This window comes from Rattus norvegicus, chromosome 17 (genome assembly GCF_021556685.1).
Source record: "Rattus norvegicus strain SHRSP/BbbUtx chromosome 17, alternate assembly SHRSP_T2T, whole genome shotgun sequence".
Classification (NCBI taxonomy): Eukaryota; Metazoa; Chordata; class Mammalia; order Rodentia; family Muridae; genus Rattus; species Rattus norvegicus.
In genome coordinates, this window is record NC_141550.1 from 49,134,204 (window position 1) to 49,159,691 (window position 25,488).

The 25,488-nt window shown below is 41.7% G+C and overlaps 1 protein-coding gene across 7 annotated transcripts in view; it reads right to left on the bottom strand.

The window, feature by feature from the left end:
- Positions 1-25,488, bottom strand: part of Aoah (acyloxyacyl hydrolase) — a 241,346-nt gene that overhangs the window by 123,857 nt on the left and 92,001 nt on the right. For 3 of the 7 annotated variants that reach the window (XM_087591331.1, XM_087591332.1, NM_001191940.2), the window contains 7 exons: positions 22,321-22,380; positions 17,113-17,183; positions 12,790-12,850; positions 11,641-11,711; positions 10,728-10,776; positions 7,949-7,997; positions 5,781-5,875 (listed from right to left, as the gene is read on the bottom strand). In XM_087591331.1, the coding sequence (XP_087447457.1) occupies positions 5,781-5,875; positions 7,949-7,997; positions 10,728-10,776; positions 11,641-11,711; positions 12,790-12,850; positions 17,113-17,183; positions 22,321-22,380 (456 nt within the window). Of the gene's footprint in view, positions 1-5,780; positions 5,876-7,849; positions 7,998-10,727; positions 10,777-11,640; positions 11,712-12,789; positions 12,851-17,112; positions 17,184-22,320; positions 22,381-23,196; positions 23,434-25,488 lie in introns of those variants that run through there. The other 4 variants (XM_087591334.1, XM_087591335.1, XM_087591333.1 and 1 more) reach the window with 3 other exon arrangements.

The following is a 25,488-nucleotide window of genomic DNA, read 5'->3' on the forward strand; positions in this document are numbered from 1 at the left end:
GGGCAGCCTTGTCTAGTGCCTGATTTTAGTGGGATTGCTTCAAGTTTCTCTCCATTTAGTTTAATGTTAGCAACTGGTTTGCTGTATATGGCTTTTACTATGTTTAGGTATGGGCCTTGAATTCCTATTCTTTCCAGGACTTTTATCATGAAGGGGTGTTGAATTTTGTCAAATGCTTTCTCAGCATCTAATGAAATGATCATGTGGTTCTGTTCTTTCAGTTTGTTTATATAATGGATCACGTTGATGGTTTTCCGTATATTAAACCATCCCTGCATGCCTGGGATGAAGCCTACTTGATCATGGTGGATGATTGTTTTGATGTGCTCTTGAATTCGGTTTGCCAGAATTTTATTGAGTATTTTTGCGTCGATATTCATAAGGGAAATTGGTCTGAAGTTCTCTTTCTTTGTTGTGTCTTTGTGTGGTTTAGGTATAAGAGTAATTGTGGCTTCGTAGAAGGAATTCGGTAGGGCTCCATCTGTTTCAATTTTGTGGAATAGTTTGGATAATATTGGTATGAGGTCTTCTATGAAGGTTTGATAGAATTCTGCACTAAACCCGTCTGGACCTGGGCTCTTTTTGGTTGGGAGACCTTTAATGACCTCTTCTATTTCCTTAGGAGTTATGGGGTTGTTTAACTGGTTTATCTGTTCCTGATTTAACTTCGATACCTGGTATCTGTCTAGGAAATTGTCCATTTCCTGAAGATTTTCAAATTTTGTTGAATATAGGTTTTTATAGTAAGATCTGATGATTTTTTGAATTTCCTCTGAATCTGTAGTTATGTCTCCCTTTTCATTTCTGATTTTGTTAATTTGGACGCACTCTCTGTGTCCTCTCGTTAGTCTGGCTAAGGGTTTATCTATCTTGTTGATTTTCTCAAAGAACCAACTTTTGGTTCTGTTGATTCTTTCTATGGTCCTTTTTGTTTCTACTTGGTTGATTTCAGCTCTGAGTTTGATTATTTCCTGCCTTCTACTCCTCCTGGGTGTATTTGCTTCTTTTTGTTCTAGAGCTTTTAGGTGTGCTGTCAAGCTGCTGACATATGCTCTTTCCTGTTTCTTTCTGCAGGCACTCAGCGCTATGAGTTTTCCTCTTAGCACAGCTTTCATTGTGTCCCATAAGTTTGGGTATGTTGTATCTTCATTTTCATTAAATTCTAAAAAGTTTTTAATTTCTTTCTTTATTTCTTCCTTGACCAGGTTATCATTGAGTAGAGCATTGTTCAATTTCCACGTATATGTGGGCATTCTCCCCTTTCTGTTATTGAAGACCAGTTTTAGGCCGTGGTGGTCCGATAGCACGCATGGGATTATTTCTATCTTTCTGTACCTGTTGAGGCCCGTTTTTTGACCAATTATATGGTCAATTTTGGAGAAAGTACCATGAGGAGCTGAGAAGAAGGTATATCCTTTTGCTTTAGGATAGAATGTTCTATAAATATCCGTTAAGTCCATTTGGCTCATGACTTCTCTTAGTCTGTCGACATCACTGTTTAATTTCTGTTTCCATGATCTGTCCATTGATGAGAGTGGGGTGTTGAAATCTCCCACTATTATTGTGTGAGGTGCAATGTGTGTTTTGAGCTTTAGTAAGGTTTCTTTTACGTATGTAGGTGCCCTTGTATTTGGGGCATAGATATTTAGGATTGAGAGTTCATCTTGGTGGATTTTTCCTTTGATGAATATGAAGTGTCCTTCCTTATCTTTTTTGATGACTTTTAGTTGGAAATTGATTTTATTTGATATTAGAATGGCTACTCCAGCTTGCTTCTTCTGACCATTTGCTTGGAAAGTTGTTTTCCAGCCTTTCACTCTGAGGTAGTGTCTGTCTTTGTCTCTGAGGTGTGTTTCCTGTAGGCAGCAGAATGCAGGGTCCTCGTTGCGTATCCAGTTTGTTAATCTATGTCTTTTTATTGGGGAGTTGAGGCCATTGATATTGAGAGATATTAAGGAATAGTGATTATTGCTTCCCTTTATATTCATATTTGGATGTGAGGTTATGTTTGTGTGCTTTCATTCTCTTTGTTTTGTTGCCAAGACGATTAGTTTCTTGCTTCTTCTAGGGTATAGCTTGCTTCCTTATGTTGGGCTTTACCATTTATTATCCTTTGTAGTGCTGGATTTGTAGAAACCTATTGTGTAAATTTGGTTTTGTCATGGAATATCTTGGTTTCTCCATCAATGTTAATTGAGAGTTTTGCTGGATACAGTAACCTGGGCTGGCATTTGTGTTCTCTTAGGGTCTGTATGACATCAGTCCAGGATCTTCTGGCCTTCATAGTTTCTGGCGAGAAGTCTGGTGTGATTCCGATAAGTCTCCTTTTATATGTTACTTGACCTTTTTCCCTTACTGCTTTTAATATTCTTTCTTTATTTTGTGCGTTTGGTGTTTTGACAATTATGTGACGGGAGGTGTTTCTTTTCTGGTCCAATCTATTTGGAGTTCTGTAGGCTTCTTGTATGTCTATGGGTATCTCTTTTTTTAGGTTAGGGAAGTTTTCTTCTATGATTTTGTTGAAGATATTTACTGGTCCTTTGAGCTTGGAGTCTTCACTCTCTTCTATGCCTATTATCCTTAGGTTTGATCTTCTCATTGAGTCCTGGATTTCCTGTATGTTTTGGACCAGTAGCTTTTTCTGCTTTACATTATCTTTGACAGTTGAGTCAATGATTTCTATGGAATCTTCTGCTCCTGAGATTCTCTCTTCCATCTCTTGTATTCTGTTGGTGAAGCTTGTATCTACAGCTCCTTGTCTCTTCTTTTGGTTTTCTATATTCAGGGTTGTTTCCATGTGTTCTTTCTTGATTGCTTCTATTTCCATTTTTAATTCCTTCAACTGTTTGATTGTGTTTTCCTGGAATTCTTTCAGGGATTTTTGTGTCTCCTCTCTATGGGCTTCTTCTTGTTTATTTATGTTTTCCTGGAATTCTTTCAGGGATTTTTGTGATTCTTTCAGGCATTTTTGCGATTCCTCTCTGTAGGCTTCTACTTGTTCTCTAAGGGAGTTCTTCACGTCTTTCTTGAAGTCCTCCAGCATCATGATCAAAAATGATTTTGGAACTAGATCTTGCTTTTCTGGTGTGTTTGGATATTCCATGTTTGTTTTGATGGGAGAATTGGGCTCCGATGGTGCCATGTAGTCTTGGTTTCTGTTGCTTGTGTTCCTGCGCTTGCCTCTCGCCGTCAGATTATCTCTAGTGTTACTTTGTTCTGCTATTTCTGACAGTGGCTAGACTGTCCTATAAGCCTGTGTGTCAGGAGTGCTGTAGACCTGTTTTCCTCTCTTTCAGTCAGTTATGGGGACAGAGTGTTCTGCTTTCGGGCGTGTAGTTTTTCCTCTCTACAGGTCTTCAGCTCTTCCTTTGGGCCTGTGTCTTGAGTTTTCTTGCAGCAGAAAATTTGGTCTTACCTGTGGTCCCGAGGCTCAGGTTCGCTCATGGGCTGCTGCCCACGGGCTCTCTGCAGAGGCAGCAACCAGGAAGACCTGTGCCGCCCCTTCCGGGAGCTTCAGTGCACCAGGGTTCCAGATGGTCTTTGGCTTTTTCCTCTGGCGTCCGAGATGTGTGTGCAGGGAGCAGTCTCTTCTGGTTTCCCAGGCTTGTCTGCCTCTCTGAAGGTTTAGCTCTCCCTCCCACGGGATTTGGGTGCAGAGAACTGTTTATCCGGTCTGTTTCTATCAGGTTCTGGGGTGTCTCAGGCAGGGGTCCTGCCGCTCCTGGGCCCTCCCCCACGGGAGCCCAGAGGCCTTATACAGTTTCCTCTTGGGCCAGCGATGTGGGCAGGGGTGAGCAGTGTTGGTGGTCTCTTCCGCTCTGCAGCCTCAGGAGTGCCCACGTGACCAGGCGGTTGGGTCTCTCTCTCACCGGGTCTGGGAGCAGAGAGCTGCTGCGGGCCAGGATCCGCGGGTGTGGGACTTCCCCACTTGGGTGACTTTTATACAACCAAGTTTGGGGCCAGCATGGCATGCAGCTTTGGTCCCCTAGGGACTGTAGCTTCTGAGTGCTGACCTTGAGGGAATCATCCAAGATTTATGACCCTGAATGATGCTGTTCTCTTTTTAATCACATAATTACTCAGGGTCAGTTAGCCAGCACCAATTGTTCCAATAAAGCAAATGTTTTTACTTCAGTGGTCCTGATCTCTTATTTATTATAGTCAACTTTTCAACTCGGGATGACCAGATGCCACAGAATTTTAATATTAAATCAAAATATTGAAAAAACTGATAGAGTGTGGCACCTTGCTCAGAGGGGAGCAGTGAGAGCAGGCTTCCTCTCACTCGGTGGCATTAGATGCTGCTGCCTGCCTGACTCAGGAGGGGGAAGCAGAGTCTGCAATGAGCAGGTTCAGTTCCAGGTACTGTGCTACATTACTGAATATTTGTGACCACCTTGTTGGGGGTATTTGGGTATGTTCCCAGAGGCAGGCACAGAAACTCAATATGTACCTAAGGCTTGTCTTTAATTTCTGATGCTTTCCACAAATGATTAGACAATGGATTTATACTATTATGCACATCTCTATTTTTCATTTTTCTAAAAAGTATCTCTACCTTTATTTTGTAGATGGATCCAGTACAGGTGTTGGCACATTCTCTCATGACAACTCCCACCTTAGGAAGCTGACAAATCTGCCCTTTGTTTGGCACCTTCAGACTGCCTTTCTCTGCCCTCTTGGTCTTATCCTTTGTCACATAAGTCCTGGTGCTTGCACAGTTCAACTGGGGGAAGATAATGGCCCTCCTGATAAGTTGGCAGGTGTCTGCTCAGGTGATAACCCAAGAACAATCCACTGTCATCCTATTTCACACCATATTTTAGCCCTTGGCATTTGTGAGGAATGGTTTCTGAGTACTTTGAATACCAATTTTTTTAGATGCTTAAGCCTCTTATATAAAACAGAACAGTGTTTGCATATGACCCATACTCCCTCTCAACACATTTAAATACCTCTGGATTACTTATAATGCCAAATATAATATGAGCGCTATGTCAATAGTTAACGTGCTATATTGTTCAAGAAATAATGACAAGAAAAAGTCTGTGCATGTCCATTACAAATGCTGTCAGCATAACCTGCTTACAGCTTCTATCTATAGTTGGCTGATTCTGTGTGTGTAGAACTTGCAGAGATGGGTGGTTGCCTGTATTCCTGATCTGATCATCTAACACATGAAGACCCCTCTCACACTGCCCAGTGTTTGATAGGGTCAGTGATTGTTGGTGTCTTCCTCCTCTCCCTGTTGTCTGTGAGTCTATCATTTATGATTACTGTTTCATCATGTTTTGTACTTTCAAAAAGACCTTTTATGATCTTTCTGTTCTTCAGGAAAGAGTGGAGGTTTCTCTGTTACTGATGCTCTCCCATGGAGCACAGGAGTGGCTACCAGGAGCCCAGGTAGCCTGCTTTGCCCAGCTGTATCTTGCTTATAGACAGCGTTCAAGGTGGAAAGACTTCCCATGCTCCTGACTTCCAGGAGAATCTAACACACAACTGTTTTCCTTCTGCATACCAGCTAGGCTTGACTGCCATCTTTACTGTTTTTCTGATGTGAGCTGGGTTGAGGCTGGTAAGGTAAGGAGGAGAAACCCTTCGCCTTCACTTGCCTGGAACTGACAGTGGAGATGCCCTCCCACCCCCACTACTATTATAGTAGCAGTAGTGATTTTGCAAAGGGAAATTTGCACCTGTTTGGAGCTGGTTTCACATTGAGAACACAGAGAACAAAAGCAAAGGCCAGCACATCCAGAATGGGTACTTCCAAAATTACTTACCACAGACATCTGCGAAGCTGTCAGCCATTCAGGGGGGATGTGAAAATGAGCCCCAGCTGAGTCTCCCAGCAAAATGATTCCCTTGGGCTGTGAACCTAAGAAACACAATTCATTTACATTGTTTATGTACTCAAGCAGTGGGCAGCCTCCAGAATGAGTAACTATGTGAGCAGATAGCGTGGTATGTATCGAATGCACAGTACATCCCAACAGTGATACAGTGTCACTTTTCATGTGTTGGAGAGTGTGAGGGGAGCATTTAGGAGGCAGATGGAATTTCTCAGCTATTGGAACTGCTAGCTAAGCTGCACAAACATAGGTGTGCTTCCTGGCTCAGCATAACAGCAACTGCTGCCCAACATCCAGAGTGAATGATGGATGGACACATGAATCAGGCTTGATCTGAGCTCAGAAATACGCCTTACATTTTGGTTCTGGAAATGGCTTTCTTAGTGAACATGGCGATTCTCTTTAAAAGCTAATGACCTCATGGAGCAATTTTGATAGTCTAAAGATGTGATGGTCTCTTAAAGTCTTTAAATTCACATACACAAAAGGCTCTGAATGGACAATTCTGGCTGATTAATAGAGAGAAGGAGATAGAAAGGTCTCTGCGCAGCCTGCATGTCTGGATGTCAGAATCACTTAGTCAGATTCTGAGATGAGTCTACACAAATCACTTACTGGTGGGTACACCCTTCTAACCACTTAAATGCCTAGAAAAATCAAATCATCCACAGTCAGATAAATCTCTTTCCTCTATCCCCAAACCACTGGATTGAGGCAGAAGATGGCAGAGCCTTGCTGTAGTGGCTCCCTAGTCTTGGCTTCTAAGGAAGCTAGCCGCCCCTGGATCATAAGATGGCGAGTAAAAGAGTCTAGGACATAGGGGAAGATGAGGTAGAGATTTGGGATTCTTCCTTCCTAGGCTCACTAGCCCAGAAGGTTTAGAGTTTCATCTAAGTCTGGACTTATTTATTACTATTTTTGTTGTTATTGCAGTCCTGGAGATTGAACCTTGGACCTCATGCATACTAAACTAGTGTTTTACCACAGAGCCACTCCCCAAATTCTAGATTTATTCAACTTTATCTCCCTTTTTGCTTCTTATAGTACTGAGGATTAAACTTAGGACCCAGTGCATGATAAGCAAATGCTCTAGCACTCACTAGGCTACAATCCCAGTCATCTTTTTGCTTTCAGTGTTTGAGACAGGGTCTCATTAACATCCTCAGAGCAGTCTGAAATCACCCTGTAGCCCATATAGGACTTGAATCTTCTGCCTCATACTTTTGAGTATATGAGATTATAGACTTCTGTCACCAGGCTTGTTTATAAACTTATTTTTTTCTCACTCAACAAATATTTCTAATTTGTATAATTATGCAAATTTCAATTTCCTATCCTTTGCTTTGCACCCTGAGAACTTAGAAACAATTAGGTTTTAGGTTGATCTTTGTCAATTGTACTTTGATCAAGTGTAGCCCTTGGGATAAAATTAGAGTAGTTATCCAGGTAATACCTGTTGAATGAGTGCTTGACCAAAAAAGCATCTTCAAGGAAGGGGGAAAGTATCGAATAACATAAAAGGGACAGCATGTGGAGAATGCCTTAGCTTTTTGTTTACCCTCTGGAGTGGTTTTTCAGACTGGTGGCTCAGATGCCCAGGCATTTGGGCTTTTATAGCAGGAAGTTTTTGCTTTATTATTTCTGGAAGAATCTGCAGGCTGGAACTTGGTTTCTCTCTTAGGTCATTCAGATATTCATCTTTAGAGACTGTCTCCCCAGTATAGGGTGACTAACCTTGATGTATGTTGAAAAGGACATGCAAATGATTAAATATTACTTCCTGTATCATTATTTGGAAAGGTCCCAGATTTTGATTACTCTGTCTTCCACCCTGCAGTCTTGCCTAATGTTGTCATTAAGGTTTCCAGTCCCCAAGTCAAAGAGCCAATTAAACAAATTACATTCTTCATCTTCTAGATCTGCCTTCTCTTCTATTCCTGTCTTTTTCTGGTCAGTTATGAAAACTAATATAAATTAGGTACTTTAAAGTCGCTACTAACCTCAGACACTGTTGCATAAGGATATGTATTTCTTTTTTCGTTTGACACAACTAGAAAAGAAGCATCTACTGTAGTAAAACGCTGACTTGTAGTTTATACCTTCACAGAATTTCTTCTCATATGGAATTCCATCTTTTGGATCAATACCCTTTAAAAGAGAAATGAAGAGATTAGCAATGTGGTTTTAAATGTATGAGACACATACACTAAATCCTTCCCAATTGAATTTAACATGCAAAAACAAATCAATATTTAAAACCCATTGAAGCCTTTTGGGCCCCTAATCCAGCACAGCAATTCTCTATGTAATGAGCTGGGTTTAAGAGAAATTGGGGATAGTACAGAAAAATAACAGAAAATGAGACCCCACTGCTTCAAGCAATCTGGGCCAACCATTTAGAAGAAAAGCTGGTCATTAGTGACTCTTCTTGAAGCACTGAAGGCTGCCTGAGTCTTGAGGACATAGTCAAGGGTATGTTCTACCATCTAAGCTAGAGATCAAAGTGTTCAGATATCTTGGGAACACTAATTTTCAATCACTTCACCCTTTCACCCCATACTCATCCCAGGGGACATTAAAGAAGAGTGGAGACACTGTGGTTGTCAGAATGGAATGACATACTCTTGATACCTTGTGAACAGCAGCATATGAATCTGCAAAATACCCTACAGTTTATAAGATGATATGTTGAACTCAAACATTAGCAACTCCAGGAGTTAAGAAAGCCAAGAAGGTCAAGTTAGTCATGAGTGGGACTAAGTCATCACAATCAAACATCCAAAGTGAAGTGAGACAGTCAGTGGAGCACCTGTCTCCTGGAAGAGACATTGGTAGTCTTTTAAGACAGAACTGCATGGTGGCCAGGATAGGATAGAAACAGTAAGTTCTTGTTCCTGGTCTTGAAAGCTCCATCTACATATGGAAGCATTGTTCTGGGAAGTCCAGAAGGAAATGGAAGTACCAAGCTTTGTTTGCCCTGTGCCTCCTGTTCTTAACTAATGACAAGAGCCACCCTCAACACTTGTACACACATATTCACAAATACCACACACAGATTTCCACACAGTCATATACCACACACATGCACTCACATACACTCACATACCACTCACATTCACTTACACACATTCATGAAGACACACACACATTCACATACACACATACTCATACACATTCACACTCACATGTTAACATACACATACATTCATTCACACACATACCACATGTACACACACACACACACACACACACACACAGCAAATCAGGTATGTACACATACCACAGTCAACATTGGAACCAGTGGCTACTGTGAAATAAAGACTAGCCTTGATGGCTACAGTCTCCTTGTTCCAGACTTTGTGACCCTGAGACCTGTCTGCAGAAAGGGACAGGTGTGAAGATCTGAAGATCATGTCTCTCTCTAATTAGGAATAATGAGCTTGTTGCCTCCTGTCTTTGCTTGGCCATCTCTTTATGGAGATGGCATACTATGTGACAAAGAGTAGAGACAAAGAAAGCATTCTCACATACTAATCCTTTGTCCTGAGGTAAGACAATGAAGTTCAGGTTTATCCCAAAAAGAGCTACCTTGGGTCCTCTATACTGTAAAGCTCTAGTGCTGATATTCTATCTCATAAAAAGGTAGCATGACTGAGGGTAGAGTGTTGGATGTAGGTACAGTTATCTGCCATGCTATCTATATCCCAGAATCCACAGACCCTGATGCACACTGGAGGAGATTGCTGGTGCAAGCCTGGGCCACTGGTGTTCTTGTGAGAGAACAATGCTTATGGGAAGTTTCGTATCTTTGTCTAAGCAGAAGAATGAAGCAACACTTTCCTTCAAAGGCAGGAATCTTTATCTTCAATACTCCTTGTTTACTCCTACCTGTGAGAGTGATGGGACTGGCTGAGAACATTCTAGATCATTGGTTCTCAACCCATGGTCATGACCCCCTTGAGATGGCATATCAGATACCCCGTGTATCAAATATTTATGTTATGAGCAATATAACAGTAGCAAAATTACAGTGATGATGTAGCAACAAATTAATTTTATGGTCTGGGGTCACCACAGCATGAGAAACTGAGTGAAAGGGTCTCAGCATTCAGAAGGTTGAGAACCAGTGTTCTAGGAAGAGCAGAGAGGTCATGCTGTCATTAATAGGCTATATACCCATATAAGCAGTTTAGGCTTGTGAGAAAAATGACCTCAAATGGAACTAACTTGAATTTCCAAGACTCTGGTGATTTGTAAGGATTTCTATCATGTTTCTAAGTAATTATCTACTTTCATACTTGAATTTGTATTTGTAAATTGGTTTCTTTTTTCTCCAAAAGGATCCTCAAATCATGTAAATTTAAGATGACTGTAGCATATGCATCTGCAGTCATTGCTGCCCACAGGCAAGCATAAGGTCGTCTTTCTCCTTTTCCCCCTTTCTCTTCTTGAAAGCTACAAGCCCATTATGTGTAGAGAACTGGGCAGCAGAATCAGAAGCTTTGGGGAGTGAATGGTGTATGCAGGGTAATTCCCATGCTCTGTGACAGGCTTATGAAAGAAAACAAATGGCTGTAACAAAATGGCTCCAACAGCTGTGTGTGTGCTGTAAGACTGCTAATTACATTTCTATCACACTGCTCAAACAGAATGGAGGCATTCGATGGGGGCTACCATCGTGCGGCTTAGATGGACTGTGACTGAGGGAGATTGACATCACCACTGATGCTCTTCCTGTGTGTCAGAAAGTCTCTATCTCTCATGAAAGTAGCAAAGAACAGTTCCTATAGGCTCTCATCTTCCTGACATGGCCCTAGAAAATATATATGGGGAGGGCAGAAAGTAAGACATAGTGTTCAGTTTTAAATCATTGCTTACCCAGATGCCATTACAGTTGGAATCCTGATGGATATCCCAGTTGTCTGGCCTACAAAAAAGCATCAGCATTGATTTTTGGCATATACAGAATGCTCAGTGAATGTCCCATGAATAGAGTGTCACTGGAAGATGAAATGGCACTGTAAGATAACAGTGTTCTTCAAGAGCACCCTAAATGAGCTGTGACATACAAAAGCCTCCTCTTAGCCTCTGTGTTCTTGATTTGTGGAAACCTAGCCTTTCTTTTTTTTTTTCTTTTTTTCGGAGCTGGGGACAGAACCCAGGGCCTTGCGCTCGCTAGACAAGCGCTCTTCCGCTGAGCTAAATCCCCAACCGGAAACCTAGTCTTAAAGCTGGTCTTTTCAAAGACTGAGTGTTCCTGTGAACGATATAGTTGTGAAGTGGTGAGCATAAGAAATAAATCTGCAGACTATTTTCTTTAGCAAGGTGAAGCTACCAATACTGCTGTGAGCTGTGAGCTGTGACGCACCCATCAGCTTACAGTTCTTAAACACTGGGATTAGTGTCAGCAATGGGTGGCACAGCTTTGGTCATTGTGAGCCTATGCTTATTGGCCATCAAGATAGGACTCAAGCAGGATATGTGTCACATTACATGGAGTCCACACCTTGCTCTAAAAGGACAGGACATAACTCCGGGGCCTGACTGGAAGAATTCACTTGGGGTTTGTGTCAGTGTCTATAATCCTTTTTGTATAACCTGTTTCTCCCACTAGAAGAGACAACTTTTGTTTAGTGCCTAACATTACCCAGTGTGCTTTGTAAGTATCAGGGTTATGGTAAGCATATTTGGACAAACAGCTGTGTGCATGAATGAATGCAAGACCCTTCTCTAGCAACTGGGGTTCCCCAGGTTGGGGAAAGCCATTGGGTCTCATTCCAGTAAGAGTTACCTTCTGCCCGGGTACACTGTCTTGTCTTTGTCATTACAGTCCCGCCCTCGCCAGTGGTAGCCTCGCAGAGTCTGAAATTGAAGAACACATACAGGATGGGCTTAGCCTGCTTTGATGCTGCCCATAGTGACGGTTAGGTTAATCAGGGTTGTGTAAGAGATACTGACATGTGCAATTTATAACTCAAATATTGAAGATGGGTAGAGAAATTATGATTAGTACAAGATGAGGTGTCTGAGGGAAAATGTAACATGATACCAACCCCACAAAAAGGTAGGAGTATATGTTTAAATGAATGTATGTTTAGGGGTGACATTGGCTGTGTGCCTGTATGGAGGTGTTACGGTGTATGCATGTATATGTACTTATGTATACATATGTATGTGTGTGTGTTCGTGTGTATATGTGTGTATATCTCTCTGTCTCTGTCTCTGTCTCTGTTTCTCTCTCTCTCTCTCTGTGTTGTGTGTGTGTGTGTGTGTGTGTGTTTGTGTTTGTGTTTATGTATACTCTTAGAATACATTCCTAAGTTGTTCTACTAACCACCAGGCTCTCAGGGTATAAAATAATTTAACTATTTTGCCAGTACTAAATCTTTTGTTGGTTAATTTAAGAATAATCTATGCCAACAGCCATCCATTTAGATTCCTATGTTGTTGAATAGCTTCAAACAACCAGCAAATAAACAGGCATGATGGCCAACATAAATCAGATCAAATCTATTTTATCATATAATGTTCCTTCTTGAGGTTTCTCATCCTTTGGGGAATTCCAGGCAGGACACCTGTTTGTTTGTGTTCCCAGAAACCTCATTGTCATTGTAACAACTTTGAACAAAACCCACACATGCACATACTTTAATGAGTAAGCTCAAGCTGGCTTATGAATTTTCAAAATAAAAGTCCATGACCCTTTTACAAAATGATAGTCCTAGAGAGAACTGTAGCTGGGCTGGGAAGAGCAGGGAACAGAACTAGGTGTATGGTTTACTCTGATGACTGATGACTTTATGAAGTAAAAAAAAACCCTTACAATTGTGAACTGATGTGTGTTCATAAGCAAAGTTCAGTCTTGTCTTATTAAAGGAGAGAAGTTTATAGATGAATTAAAGTGTGTAGTGAACAGCTGTTCATTCACAGCAATACTCACTGGGAAAACACTGTATTTGTCTGAATCTCCATCCTTGAATGGCACAGCTTTCTTCATAGATCTAGAAAGGAAAACAAAACACCTGGTGAGCTAAGGAAAAAAGAAATGATGTTTGTGAAAATAAGCACATTCAGAGGCAGGCTGTTTATGTGACAGAAGTTGATCTAAAAATAAAGCCCGGAGTCTGTGGGCATATGAGAGCATCTGCAGCACTTGGCCAATCACTGTTCTTAATTCAACAGGACAGTTTTTATCTATTGTTTAACTTGAGTCATTTGGGGAGGTAGAATAAATGAATTGGAGTTGTAGGGGACATAGGATATTGATGTTATTGGAACCCAGGAAATAGGAGTCTACGCCTTGAGTCTATTCAGTGAACTGGCACTACTGTGGCAACTTGAATAGGAATGTCCCCCATAGGCTCAGAGATTTGAATCCTGGATCATTAGGGAGTAACACTACTTGTCAGAGTTTAGGAAATGTGGCCTTGCTGGAGGAAATGTGTCAGGTGGGGTGAACTTTGGGGTTTCAAATGCTCAAGCCAAGTGCAGTGTCTTTCTCTCTTCCTGTTGCTGGTGGATCCAGATGTAGAACTCTTAACTTCTCCAGCACCATGTCTGGCTGCTTTCCAGAACTCTCCTTGACACAACAGTGCATCAAATCTCTGAACCTGTGAGCAAGCCACTTTCCTCTATTAGAGTTCTTAGGGACATGGCATTCTTCACAGAGAGAACCTCAATACATCTCTAAACTGTCTTTGTGCCCTTAACATACTCCATCAAGGAAATCTTTCCTCTAAGAATCTTGTATATTTCATGGGCATTAGCTGGTAACATACGATACTCCTGATGAGACTGGGCAGCCAAGAACATAGGCATAATGACCAACATAAATCAGATCAAACCTATGGATACTCTGAGAGGAAGGACATCCTTGTGCCTTGCTATAAGAGGAATACTTCCTTCTTCAAAGTGGCAGCACAACTCTCATTTGGAGAAGAATTAGATTTAGGACAGAAGAAGAATGCAACCAGTGACCAGGATGAGGCTGATCCTGGAACCTAAAATTTAGACTTAGTAACAGAGGACTGTCTTGGATTTTGTAAATGGTCTCCCAAATCAAGGGCATCTAAGTAGATTTGAGAGCTTTGAGGCAAATGAATAGAACTCAAGACAAGTGCAGTCGAAAACTACAATCTATTCACCTTAAGAAGAGGGTTGGAAGTCTTGAGGGACAATGAGAGCAGAGCTGAATCCAACCATCAGGTTTATCCTGTACCAGATCTGTGGCCTCTGGAGACTAACTTTACCTGTCTGAAAGGGATCAATAATAGTGCCTGCTTCAACATATACAATCATTCTTGATGCATAGAAAGCACCAGCCAATTTTGTTATGATGGTGATTTCTGAACCACAGGTTGTTTAAGGAACAAAGAAGGCTGCACTTCTGTGTACATTGTAAGCAGTAAATCGCCAAATATTTTATGGTATAGTACTACAAATTATCACTGAGTAGTTTGTTTAAAAAAGGATTAAAACTTGCTATTTCCTTTTTACCAGAAAGGAATAATTTTCTTTTTAAGTTGGGTCATGGTTCCAGATGCTCCTGAATTCAAAAATCCAATGGTGGTTCAATTATAGAGTTGTCATTTGGATATCATTGGAAACTTCAATGATGCCATTAAAGAAGGGATGGGGTCTCATATCAGCTTGAGCTGGGCAGGATGCAATGGTTGGACACCTGGGGAGCTGGATGCACTTCGGCTTCAAAGCTTCTTTCATGCCTGACATTCCCTTCCTCTTATAACCAGAGGCTCCTTGCACCTAACCCCATCCACAGAAAGGGGTGAAGTTACTGGGATTCAGGCCAGCTGGCTGCATGGCCCTTGTTGGCAGATGAGCTAGAAAAAGTTTGTAGCGCTTTGACTCTTAAGAGACTCTAAATGTAGGTCAGAATCATAGCTGCTTCCCCTTTTCTCTGGCTATCCTAATAGTGGCTTAGAGATCTTCAGTAAATGTAGTCATCACAAAGCTCAAGAGATGATGGATGGCGGGAGCTCTGGAGCGCTTTCAACATGGCTTGAAGTATGTTTATCGAAAATGTAAGTTAAAGAGTTAAAGCTTCAACTCCCAATAGCTGTGAACCTGAACTTAATCCAAATAGGTCTTTGAAGATGTAATCAGGTTAATATGAGGTCTGTAGGATGAGCCTTTATCAAATGTGACTGACAGTTTCCAAGAGGTAAAACAAACATCCAGGGGAAAAACGAGACTGAAAAGTGAAGAAGGAGAATCGATGGACACCACAGCATCCAGGAAGAGGTGGGGAATATTACAACTCACAGTATCTGCCAGAGGAGTCTAGCCCCAATGCCCTTGGTTTTGAATTTTTAGTTTCCAGGCCTGAGAGAGTTTACATTGTGACATTTTGTTACTGCAGCAACAGGAAACGTATACAGCCCCTCAGAGCACACCACCAACCTGTCTCTTGTACCTATGAGTATTCTCTTGTCTCTTCTTCTCTTCCTGTGTCAGTAAGCTGGATCAGAATGGAATAAAGTCACAAGAACTTCCACAGGAAGGCAAGAGGACAGGTGCTAGGTAAGATGTTTCTGTGGTCTAAATGAGTGGCTCACATTCACTAAAGCATTATTTGTACATTCAGTATTTTAGCTCTGTCTCCTGAAATTATTGGACATAGGTAATCAGGGGACATATTTGGGAACAAACTGACTCACCGGGAGAGTGTTTGAGAAAATGTAGTGCTTTCTTGATAGGACTGGGGCCAAGGGATTTGGCTTTTAAGGATGGTAGATGGTTCTGAGGTAGTAAGGATTCAATTTACAGTTTGATTTTAGATAAAGTAAAATAGGTCCAAAGGCATTAAGTGGCTCAATTCCTTTAAATTAGCTTAAGAAAATAAAATCTCTGAAAACAAATATGAAGAATGCAGGGAACGAAACACACCTGGGGAGGGTGAGAAGGTTGGATTCTCATGGCCTAGGGGAAGTACTTCTTTAAGGCTTAGTGTTATGTTTCAGAGATAGAATGTCTCCAGAGGCTTCTGTGTAGAAGACTTGGTTGCCAGATAGTGAAACTGATAAAGGTTGACTGGATGGGGCCCCATCAGAAGTCTCTCCTCAAGAGTTGGTCTTTGGCTGGTGTTTATTTTCCCAAGAGTGGTCCCCTCTATTCACTGACACAGAAAATCAAGAGAAAGCTAGATTATTTTGCTCCTCAACTCACCACTTGTCTTACTGTTGGGGATATTCGTTCTATGATGCTTAGTTTAAGCCCAGATATAGGGTGAAGCTAAGCTGGGATAGTTTTACTCTTGTCTTTTACAACACTGGAGACTGAACAAAGGCCTCTATGCTTGCTAGAATAATGAACTACTGAGCATCATCTCTCAGCCTGGGAAACAGCGTTGACATGAGTGTGTGTTGGGCTGGTTACGGAATTTTTGGAAATGTCCTTCTGTGGTTACAGAGATGACCATTGCTGACTGTGGGACGTCGAAGAAGCTCTGAGTGAGAGAAGTCCTCAGTAAGTGCATGCTGCTGACATGGTACAGCTGAGTAAAGGACCCATGGGAAAGTGGCAAAACCTTCTCCCGGAGGTAAGGCTCAGAAACATAGTAAAGTCTTTCTCTGGCCATCTGTAGATGTTGATTGTGTGTGCAGAAGATGTCCACCATCCTTTTCCCCACCTTGATGTTTACTGCCTGAAGACTACTATCCTACAGACTATGCTCCTATAGAGATGACCTAAACCTTGATCTAGCTATATACTCCACCTCCTTGTTTAACTGTATGTAATAATCCCTCTTCTTTGTTCAGTTGTATACAATAGCCTCACCTCTGTTCAATTCTATATAATGAACACACTAAGCATTAGTTGTCCTGAGGCTTCTCCATCAGACAGCCAGGTTAACCCTACCCCAGCTTTTCTTTCTGTCTCTCTGTATGCTTGGTTTTCTTTGTTCCCTCACCATCCCAGTCAGGTAAAGTCCTTGAAAGTATGGAAGAATTTGGCAACCTACTTCATTCATATGTTGTGTGGCAAGAAGGAGCTCTTTCTGCATGTCAGTGGTTGCCTGAAAGCCTCACTGGGCTTCTGCTTGCTGGGGCTGAGATGGCCTGTGATACATTTCCAAAGTTATTCAAAGCAGGCTTGTCTTTTAGTTTCTCCACAAGTCATGTTTTGAGCAAGAAACATGATTAATTTCAGGAAGATGCCTTTAAATATGAACGTTAGTTTAGGCGCCATATAAAAGGACAAACAAGGAGATGTCCTATCTGAACAGCAGAAACAGTATACTTACAATTCAATTTTCTGGCAGATCTTGGTGAAAAATGGTAGCGAACAAATATTATGACCACTTCTAGAATATTTCTGGGGAGGTAAAAAGACAACAAAAAGAGAGTTGGTTAACTCTAGGAATGGTTCCCATCAAAAGACCCCTCTGTGGTCCTTATGGCTGGACCCGAATCTGTTTCCCTTTTGTTTATCCAGATGTAGTGCTTGCTCTTGTTCCTATGTCCCATATTCATTCTGCCTTCTATACAGTGGTGTGTGCTAGTTCCTGTGACTGAAACCCAGTTTCCCCTTCTGCTCCTACTTTCATAGCCATCCTCAGATTTCTTCCCAAGTGGGTCTTGCCCTCTTTGACTCAAAGCATTTTGACTCAAGCATTTCTCTTCTGGAATGCTTTTAAAATAGGCTTGAGAACACTGTCAAATAAAATAATTCTATCCTACTAGGATAAAGAGGAAGAGATAGTTGATTCCACCAGCCTATAATCCCTCAGTTAGCTATGAGGTGTACTTGTGGGCAGTAATGCTATTTTAATTCTGTCCAAAAAGAACTAGAAAAACTTTTCAGAATATAAATGAGGTATTGTATAGGTCTTTCTGATACCTTCCCAGCATTCTAGAAATACAGGAGTAACCCTGATGAGTAACCCCCATGTCTGTTCAAGGCACAAAGATGTCTTCAGCTCACCAGATTGATGGAGGTCCCTGCTTTTAGTATTATCTGTGGGGTCCAAAGTGAAGGCAGTAATAGAGCTCTTTAAAAACCCTTCAGAGTGCTAATGACTTAGAAATTAGACAGAAAGGGGACGGTAGGAAGTAAGGCAGGCATGCAAGAGGCTTTATAACTCAAGATACAGTCTATAGCCTATGTGAAATGCAAAAATGCATCCAAAATGTACTGAATTGGACACTCCAGGATGAATCCTGGAAGTCTGTCCTTTCTCATTTTTTAAATATTATTTTCATGTCCATTCTCCTGAGTCAGTCTGCTGCCCACTAAGTCTCAAGAAAACTGTTTCAGGTCCTAGCCATTCAAGGTATGGTCATAGTGTCAGTGTCACCTGGGAACCCTGCAAAATGCACAGCCCTTCCCAACACATATCGCAAGATAGTCTGTATTTCAACAAGATCTTTGATGTGTACACCAAAGCTGAATAAGTCTCAATCCCTACTCAGGGAGCATGCCACCCCATGCTTAGAACATATGTGAAGTCTTGTCATGTTAGGGGATGATAAAACATTTCAGTGTTGCTGGAGCATTGGGATCCACAGAAGTCCACGAACAATGCAAGAAATAAGGCATTATAACAACTTAGGAGGCATTTTTCTATCACTCTGAGGACAGTGAAGAATCCTCAAAATGGTCAGGCAGAGGACTATATTTGTATCTCAAAAGGATACCTAGGGATGGGTTGCCTTGAGGAGCAAGAAGGGGGAAAGCTCGTTGGAGATGCAAGTCTGTGCTTCCTAGCCATAGGCTGCCTTGTATACCATGTGACAGCTTCTGCTTGTTAGATGCCAGCGGCACAAATCAGTCTCTAGACTGTGCCAAGTGACCCCTATCCTGAGCTGGAGGTGAAGAACAAAACTATACCAGTTAGAAACCATATTGATATGAAAGGAGCGCAAGGCAGTAGAAGTGGAAGAAGGGATGCTTTAGAAGTTTAAAGTCAAAGATGGAGGATATGATGGAGATCAGAACTATAGACCCGCAATAAAGCAAGCACCGGCATGGCCTTATACAAAACATTGGTGACATTTTGGAAGCATAGACATATTCTGAGCCTTAAGTCAGGTGCATTCAAATGTTGGCACTCCTTCTCTTAGTATTCACTTTACTCTGAAAGCCTGTCTAATTATTCTAATGACAATGTGTAGTTCAACGTTGATGAAAACCAACCCTTAAAAATTATGCAAAATCTTATAATTACTACAAAGAGGTACAGTAGAATGAAATTTTATAATTGCACAACTGTTCATTGTCAGAATGCAGCTGGAAGGCTGCAGCTGCCTTTGATGTTCATCCAGCAGACAGTGGAGTCAGGAAGTCTGCAGTGTCCAGAGTCCTTCTGCTTCTGCTGTCCAGACTGGGTTGTTCTTATTTGATTTTTTTGTATCACATAAGAGATAGACAGTTGGCCCCAGGCCACCTTCCCAACTGCAGACAATATGCTTGCAAAGATAAACCAAGATGCACATGTGAGCCACACTGCAGACGTTTTTTTCTCACACATCTGCCAGACTCCTCCTTTCAATGTGAGACAGGAGGGCTGTTAGTAATGCAGAAATGGATTTAAAATTCTGCATTTGGCTGTGTTCAAACCTGTCTGAAAGGAAGGTGTAGAATCTAGGCAATCCCTGGGGACAGTGCAATCTAACCAGCTTCCCTCATCAGAGAGAGGGTAAGTGATGCAGAGCAGCAAATGGGGCTTGAATGAAATACATAGGGGTGAACGGCATCAATGAAAGGATGAAAGGTCACTCTCTCTCTCTCTCTCTCTCTCTCTCTGTGTGTGTGTGTGTGTGTGTGTGTGTGTGTGTGTGTGTGAGAGAGAGAGAGAGAGAGAGAGAGAGAGAGAGAGAGAAATTCAACCATTTTTCTATGCACAGCTAACCTGAAATTGACTTCTCATACGGCAAATGTTTTTTTTGACTTTGTGTGTTTTGTATTACCTGGATTTAATTGTTCTGGGCTGGGTATTGAACACATTTGAACAGAGGCGTTTGTTAGCTTCCCAGGTGACTAGGCCAGAAAGGCCTCTGCTTATTGTTTTGTGTACAGCTGCACAGGCTGTCCCCAGTATAATTTCACATCCACAGAGACCAATACAAAGGTGCTGCTCATGTTCAGCACTGAGGAGGCCTGGTCAGATGTGATTGGATGTAAAAAGAGCTATTTCTGGATTTATGTAATGCATTGCTCATGCACTAGCTACATAGAGAAAATGATTGTGTCTCAGCCTTCTCTAGAATGAGACCGAGGAGAAAAGCTCTATCTAGTTTGTTTGGGTGGGAATTAAACAAGATATCCACAGCAGGTATTCTAAACAATTGACATATATGTTCTCTTTTACATATATGAAAAGCTCCAGAGGGACCTCCATGGGCTTCCCTGAGATCCACACCTTTTCTGAAGCTTTTGATTCCTTTGACAGTGAAACACTTTTCTCCAGTCCAAAATTTTAAAAAGATAACTCCTTTACTAAAGATTAATCCTTTTGTTTTTAGCTTTGTCTTTCTATGCATGTCTATGTATGGGTTTGTACTTGAGAGTGCAATGTCCTCACAGGCCGAAGGAGGTTGTTAGAATCCCTGGAGCTGGAGGTACAGGAGATTTTAAGCTGTCTGACAGGGATGCTGGGAACCATGTTACAGTCCTCTGCAAGAGCAGTACCTGCTCTTAACCTCTGAGCCATATCTCCTGCTCCCTCCTGCCCCTCCTTGCACAGGAGAAGGCTGCGAAGATGAAATGTTGCACATTGCTCTCTGGGTCGTGGCTAGTAGGTCTGTAATTCCACTAACCATCATGTAGAATCAATTACAGCCACTCTCCCCTGAATAGACACTCAAAGGCACTCACACTTTTTTCTTTGATAATTTTAAACTAGAGTGGAAATACTCAGGGAGAAGCTTCAGGGATGTTTTCTTTTTTCTTTTTTTCTTTTTTTTTTTTTTCCGGAGCTGAGAACTGAACCCAGGGCCTTGCACTTGCTAGGCAAGTGCTCTACCACTGAGCTAAATCCCCAACCCTCTGAGATGTTTTCTTAATTGTTGAAACATTTAATAGATTTTTTTTTTTGCTTTTTAAAATTAGACTTCTGTCTCACCAATTATGCTTTCAAGACTAGTGACAGAAATTTTAAAAATGTAAAATCCTAATTAGCCTTTGAGTTCGTGCCAAGGCAGTTTTTGCTAGTAAAATAAACAATGCCTTAAAATAAGTCTTAAGCCGTCACCGAGAGGAACAAAAGACAGACTTGTATTTTTCTCAATTCTGCTCAGATCTCTGAAGGTGCTGGTCATGGAGATTTTGTAGTTTCAACTTCTTAGTCTACATATAAAGCAGACTAGATGAACTGGCTACTACCAACCTTTAATTTTTCAGTGAGTGAATTAGGCAGTGAGTGGCAAAGCTGACATCATGATTGATTAATCAATTACGTAGAAATGTCTCTGTGTTACCATTTAACTCAGATCAGCCTTATACTTCAAAACTCATAGGATCCCTGCAAGCTTTCATATGACACACAGAGTAAATCTGATTATTATTTAAATTTAACTGGAGCATCTTATAATTTTTATTTGCTGAGTCTGGTCAGCTATGAGATAAGTGATTTCCCTCCCCTTTGTTTAACTGCTGCTCAATCAATAACACATGGACACATTTCCTGATGGTGAATGATGAGGTAAGCCTTCGCACTCTCATGGCTGCTGAGTGCTGTCACCAGCCTCGGCAGCCAGCCTACTTTCCTGCATCCCTTTTAACTGGGACTGACTTGCTCCACTTACAAGAATTAAAAGTGTAATTGCTGAGGCAGAATTCCAGTAATTTCTTAGAAAAGAAGTCTAAGTCAAATACTTAAGTGGCTGATTCTTACTAAGCATTCTTCTGTCTGTTGAGAAAGAGTTATTACGAAGAGGACAAATGGCAGTGGTGGTACTGGGTACTGAGGATGAAGTCCTCAGCAAGGTAGCAGGTGCTTTGACTATATAAGACCATTAGTCCTTTTACAGGAGAGACTATCATTGTCCTAATTCCACAGCCAGGAAACCTGAGGCTCAGTGAAATGAAGCACTGCCTGATACTATTGTGCTTTAGAGAGTGGAAGAGATGATGCCATAACTTTTACTATAATGGTCTGTCAGAAAGCATGGGTTTTCAACTTGGTGATGTCATGAGACATCTCTGGTCATCACATCAGGGGAGGGATAGACATTCAGTGGGTAGACACGGTGTTTGATAGTGTTTGAAGCCACCAAACGCATGACAGCTACTACAGAGGAGCCAGTCCTGAATGTCAGAATCCTGGGGCTGATCTTGCCTGACTCAGAGGCAGGGGGAAGGGACAAGAGAAAAAAATGGAAATGAGCTCATGCTCCTATTTCGGTCCAAAGCAATTACAGTATCCCTGGGCTTTGTCCAGAGAAGCCTCTGGCTTTTGGAGTACGCGAGCAGGACGAGGAAAGGGCTGGCATGCTATCAGCTGATTGCTTACCATGGTAGAGGACTTCCTGAGGACTTGTCTCGCCTTCTCCAGTGAGGACTTCCAGGCCTCCTATGGAAGCAGAATGAGGTCACACTGTAAGTCCTGTCTCACTGGTGATTTTTGCATCTTTTCTAAAATCCCAATCAAGGGCTACAAATACACAGTACATGAGTCGTCCCTCTAATTTTTGATAACTTAATTTATAGAAAGGCAATTTCTTTTCACTAGGTGCCCTCATTGAGACTTTCTACCATTTGCTATGCTAATTATCTTGCAAACATTACCTTGTGCAGTAGTAACAGCCCCAAGAGATGTGACTACTGCATTAGAAGAAGGCAAATGCACTAAAGCAAAGAAGCTGGCTCCAGGTCAGTAAGGAGGACTGACACACACTCATCCTGAACTTCTGCTCCTTGACAGCCATGGTGCAGTGACATGCCTCAGTGATTCTGTCCCTCTGTAAATTCTGTCCTCAGCAGGGCAGCAACAGCCCTGTGGAATCTTGTAGCACTGCAGGTGCGCCCAATGCCACGGGAACACATTCCATTTACCTGCTCCTCTCCTGGCTCTATACTTGCTGTTCTCTTCCATCCATTTCTTGAGAATTTAACTGTACCTTAGAAGTAATGTACATACATTGCAAATATAGAGAATTAACTCATGGTCAATAAAAATGGCTACGAAAAAAATTCTAAAGGACCACTGTATTTGTAGGAGGCAGAGAGGTACAACTTGAGATGTGGGGAAGGATTGCTGCAAGAACTGCTTCCCAGGACTGGTATCCGATACTCAGCCCCAGTGTTCCCATCCTCGGCCGGCCCCTGGGCAGCTCTAAAATCTCATGCTCAGTAAGTGACACATTCCTTGGAAAAAGCCATTTCTTACCCTTCCTTGTGCCCATCTGCAGCTTGAGTAAACACCTCTTTTGGTCACTGATAAGGTTATCTATCCTTGTCTTGAAGCAGTGACCACATATGAAGGAAGGAGACTTCTGAGATGGAAGCAATAGCAAGGGCAAAGTCTCATGGGATATATGGGTCTTGTCATTTTTTAACAGATATTCAGGAAGTTACTGTTTAACTCGTCTGTTGTTCTTATGAGCTCCTTTTCTTCAGTGTGGGCCTGTGTGTTGGGTGGCAGGAGAGGAGTGAAATGACTTCCCAGTCAGAGTGAACCTTCTCAAAGAAGTCAGTTCCATCCATTCTCTATGAGTGGACACTGAATCCCACCCCCAACCCCACCCCATTGGTATCTGTCTGAAATCATGTTCCTTTGGCTCAAGTTCAGAGGACACTAAGCATGTGCCTTAGGTTAAAGGCAACAGGCTGGTGGGTAGCTAAGAGTGCACAGGAATGGCTTGAAGAAAGATGACATTCTTCATTTGGTCTTGGAACCAGAAAGATACGCTTCTTAGAAAACTAAAGCACCACTGTGCATTAAAACAAACAAACAAATCCCTAAAACACCAAGGTGCTGAGCATGTTCTCTGCTATTCCTCTGGCCATCTAGCCCATAGGACATCCCAACCTGCTTGTGATAGGTTGGCCAAGGCTTTAGTGTGATGGTACCATAGAGTAGGCCTCTCTATGCTGTGTGCCAATGCCATACCCACTGTTCATTTCTGCCTGTGGGCAGCAGGGACAATAGAATTAACAATTATCTCTCTGACAGAAAGACTGATTAGAGGATGGCCTCTAAAACTAACCTTACTGAATTACCTTGGACTTTTTCTAGGAATTCTGGAAGACCCTGGAAATCATACCTTTATTTAAAGTCATCCACTCTGGTTGTGGCCAGGATAATAGACACCAGATCTGCATGCTGATTTCTTTTTTAGCAATTCTTGTTGGGCTCAAGCTCATTCTCTACGTGTGAATCATAGAAAGCATTTTTTTCCCTCATGCCCAGCTTTCCTCTGGGATGGATTCCCCTGCATGCTGAGTCATCTTTAAACATCTACAGGGCTCAACACAGCACCTCATTCACATGGCAGGTGTTCAAAAGATATTGTAATAAAATTCAAGGGAAAACTTTTATGTTGACAGTACTCTCTGTAACAGAGATGGGAGAAGGAAGGAGAGGGGAGGGAAGGGAGAGAGAGGAAAAGAGGAGGGATGGGAAGGGAGAGAGGGAGCAGAGCGGGGGAGTAATTGGAGAAAGGGGGAGGAAAGGAAAGGGAGGGAGAATTGCTATCTTTGGCAACCTCTAAGGAAGGGAAGATGCATCAGAAAAGAGCCCTCGGCACATGCCCAGAGCAGCCTGGAGACATCCTGTTATTTATTTTAAAGTTCCTTGTTGTTTGATAGTTTTATACTTTTGTATAGTGAATTTTAGTCACTTTCACCCCCATTTCCATCTTTCATTCCTCCCTTCTCTGCTGAATCTTCCCAACAAAGCCCTTCCTTCTGTCATGTGTTTTTTCTTCTATGTTCTCTCTTTTGATTAAGTCCATTTAGTTTAACTAGAAGCTCTTGACAGCACATGGGTGGGAAGTTATTGACTGAAGCAAAGGAATCTCATCGGTGGCTACAGCTTTGAAGAAAATGAAGCCCTCATCCCCAGCAGTCACTAACATTTCACAGCCCTTCCTGCTGGCTTCCAGGTCTTATATTAGTTCTGCTTCTCCCCTACACAAGGAAGTGAAAGACCTTCATAATGAAAACTTTAAACTACCAAAGGAAAAACAATAGATGTTAGAAGATGGAAAGACCTCCCATAATCATAGATTGGAATACTTAATATTTGGAAAGTTACTGTACTGCCAGAAAACTATCTGTAGGTTCAGTGGCATCTCCATCAAAATCCTAAAGCCATTATCCACAAAGATAGGAGACCATCTTAAAATTTATATGGAAATGCAAAAGACTCTGGATAATAAAATGACTGTAAACAAAAATAATACTGCCAGAGGCATCACCATATCTGATCTCAAGTTATTCTGCAACAAAAATAAGATGGTGCTGGCAGAAACATAATGGAATAGAAGTCTCAGATATAAACCTCTGTAGACACAACCACCTGATTTTAATAAAGGTGTCAAAACTATGGATGGAGTAAAGACTGCCTCATCAGTAAATGACTCTGGGACAATTGTTTACATGCTGATGGATGTAGAAGAATTAAATGATGCATATCTCTTATCCTGTACAAAACTCAAGTGCAGATGGGTCTCAATGC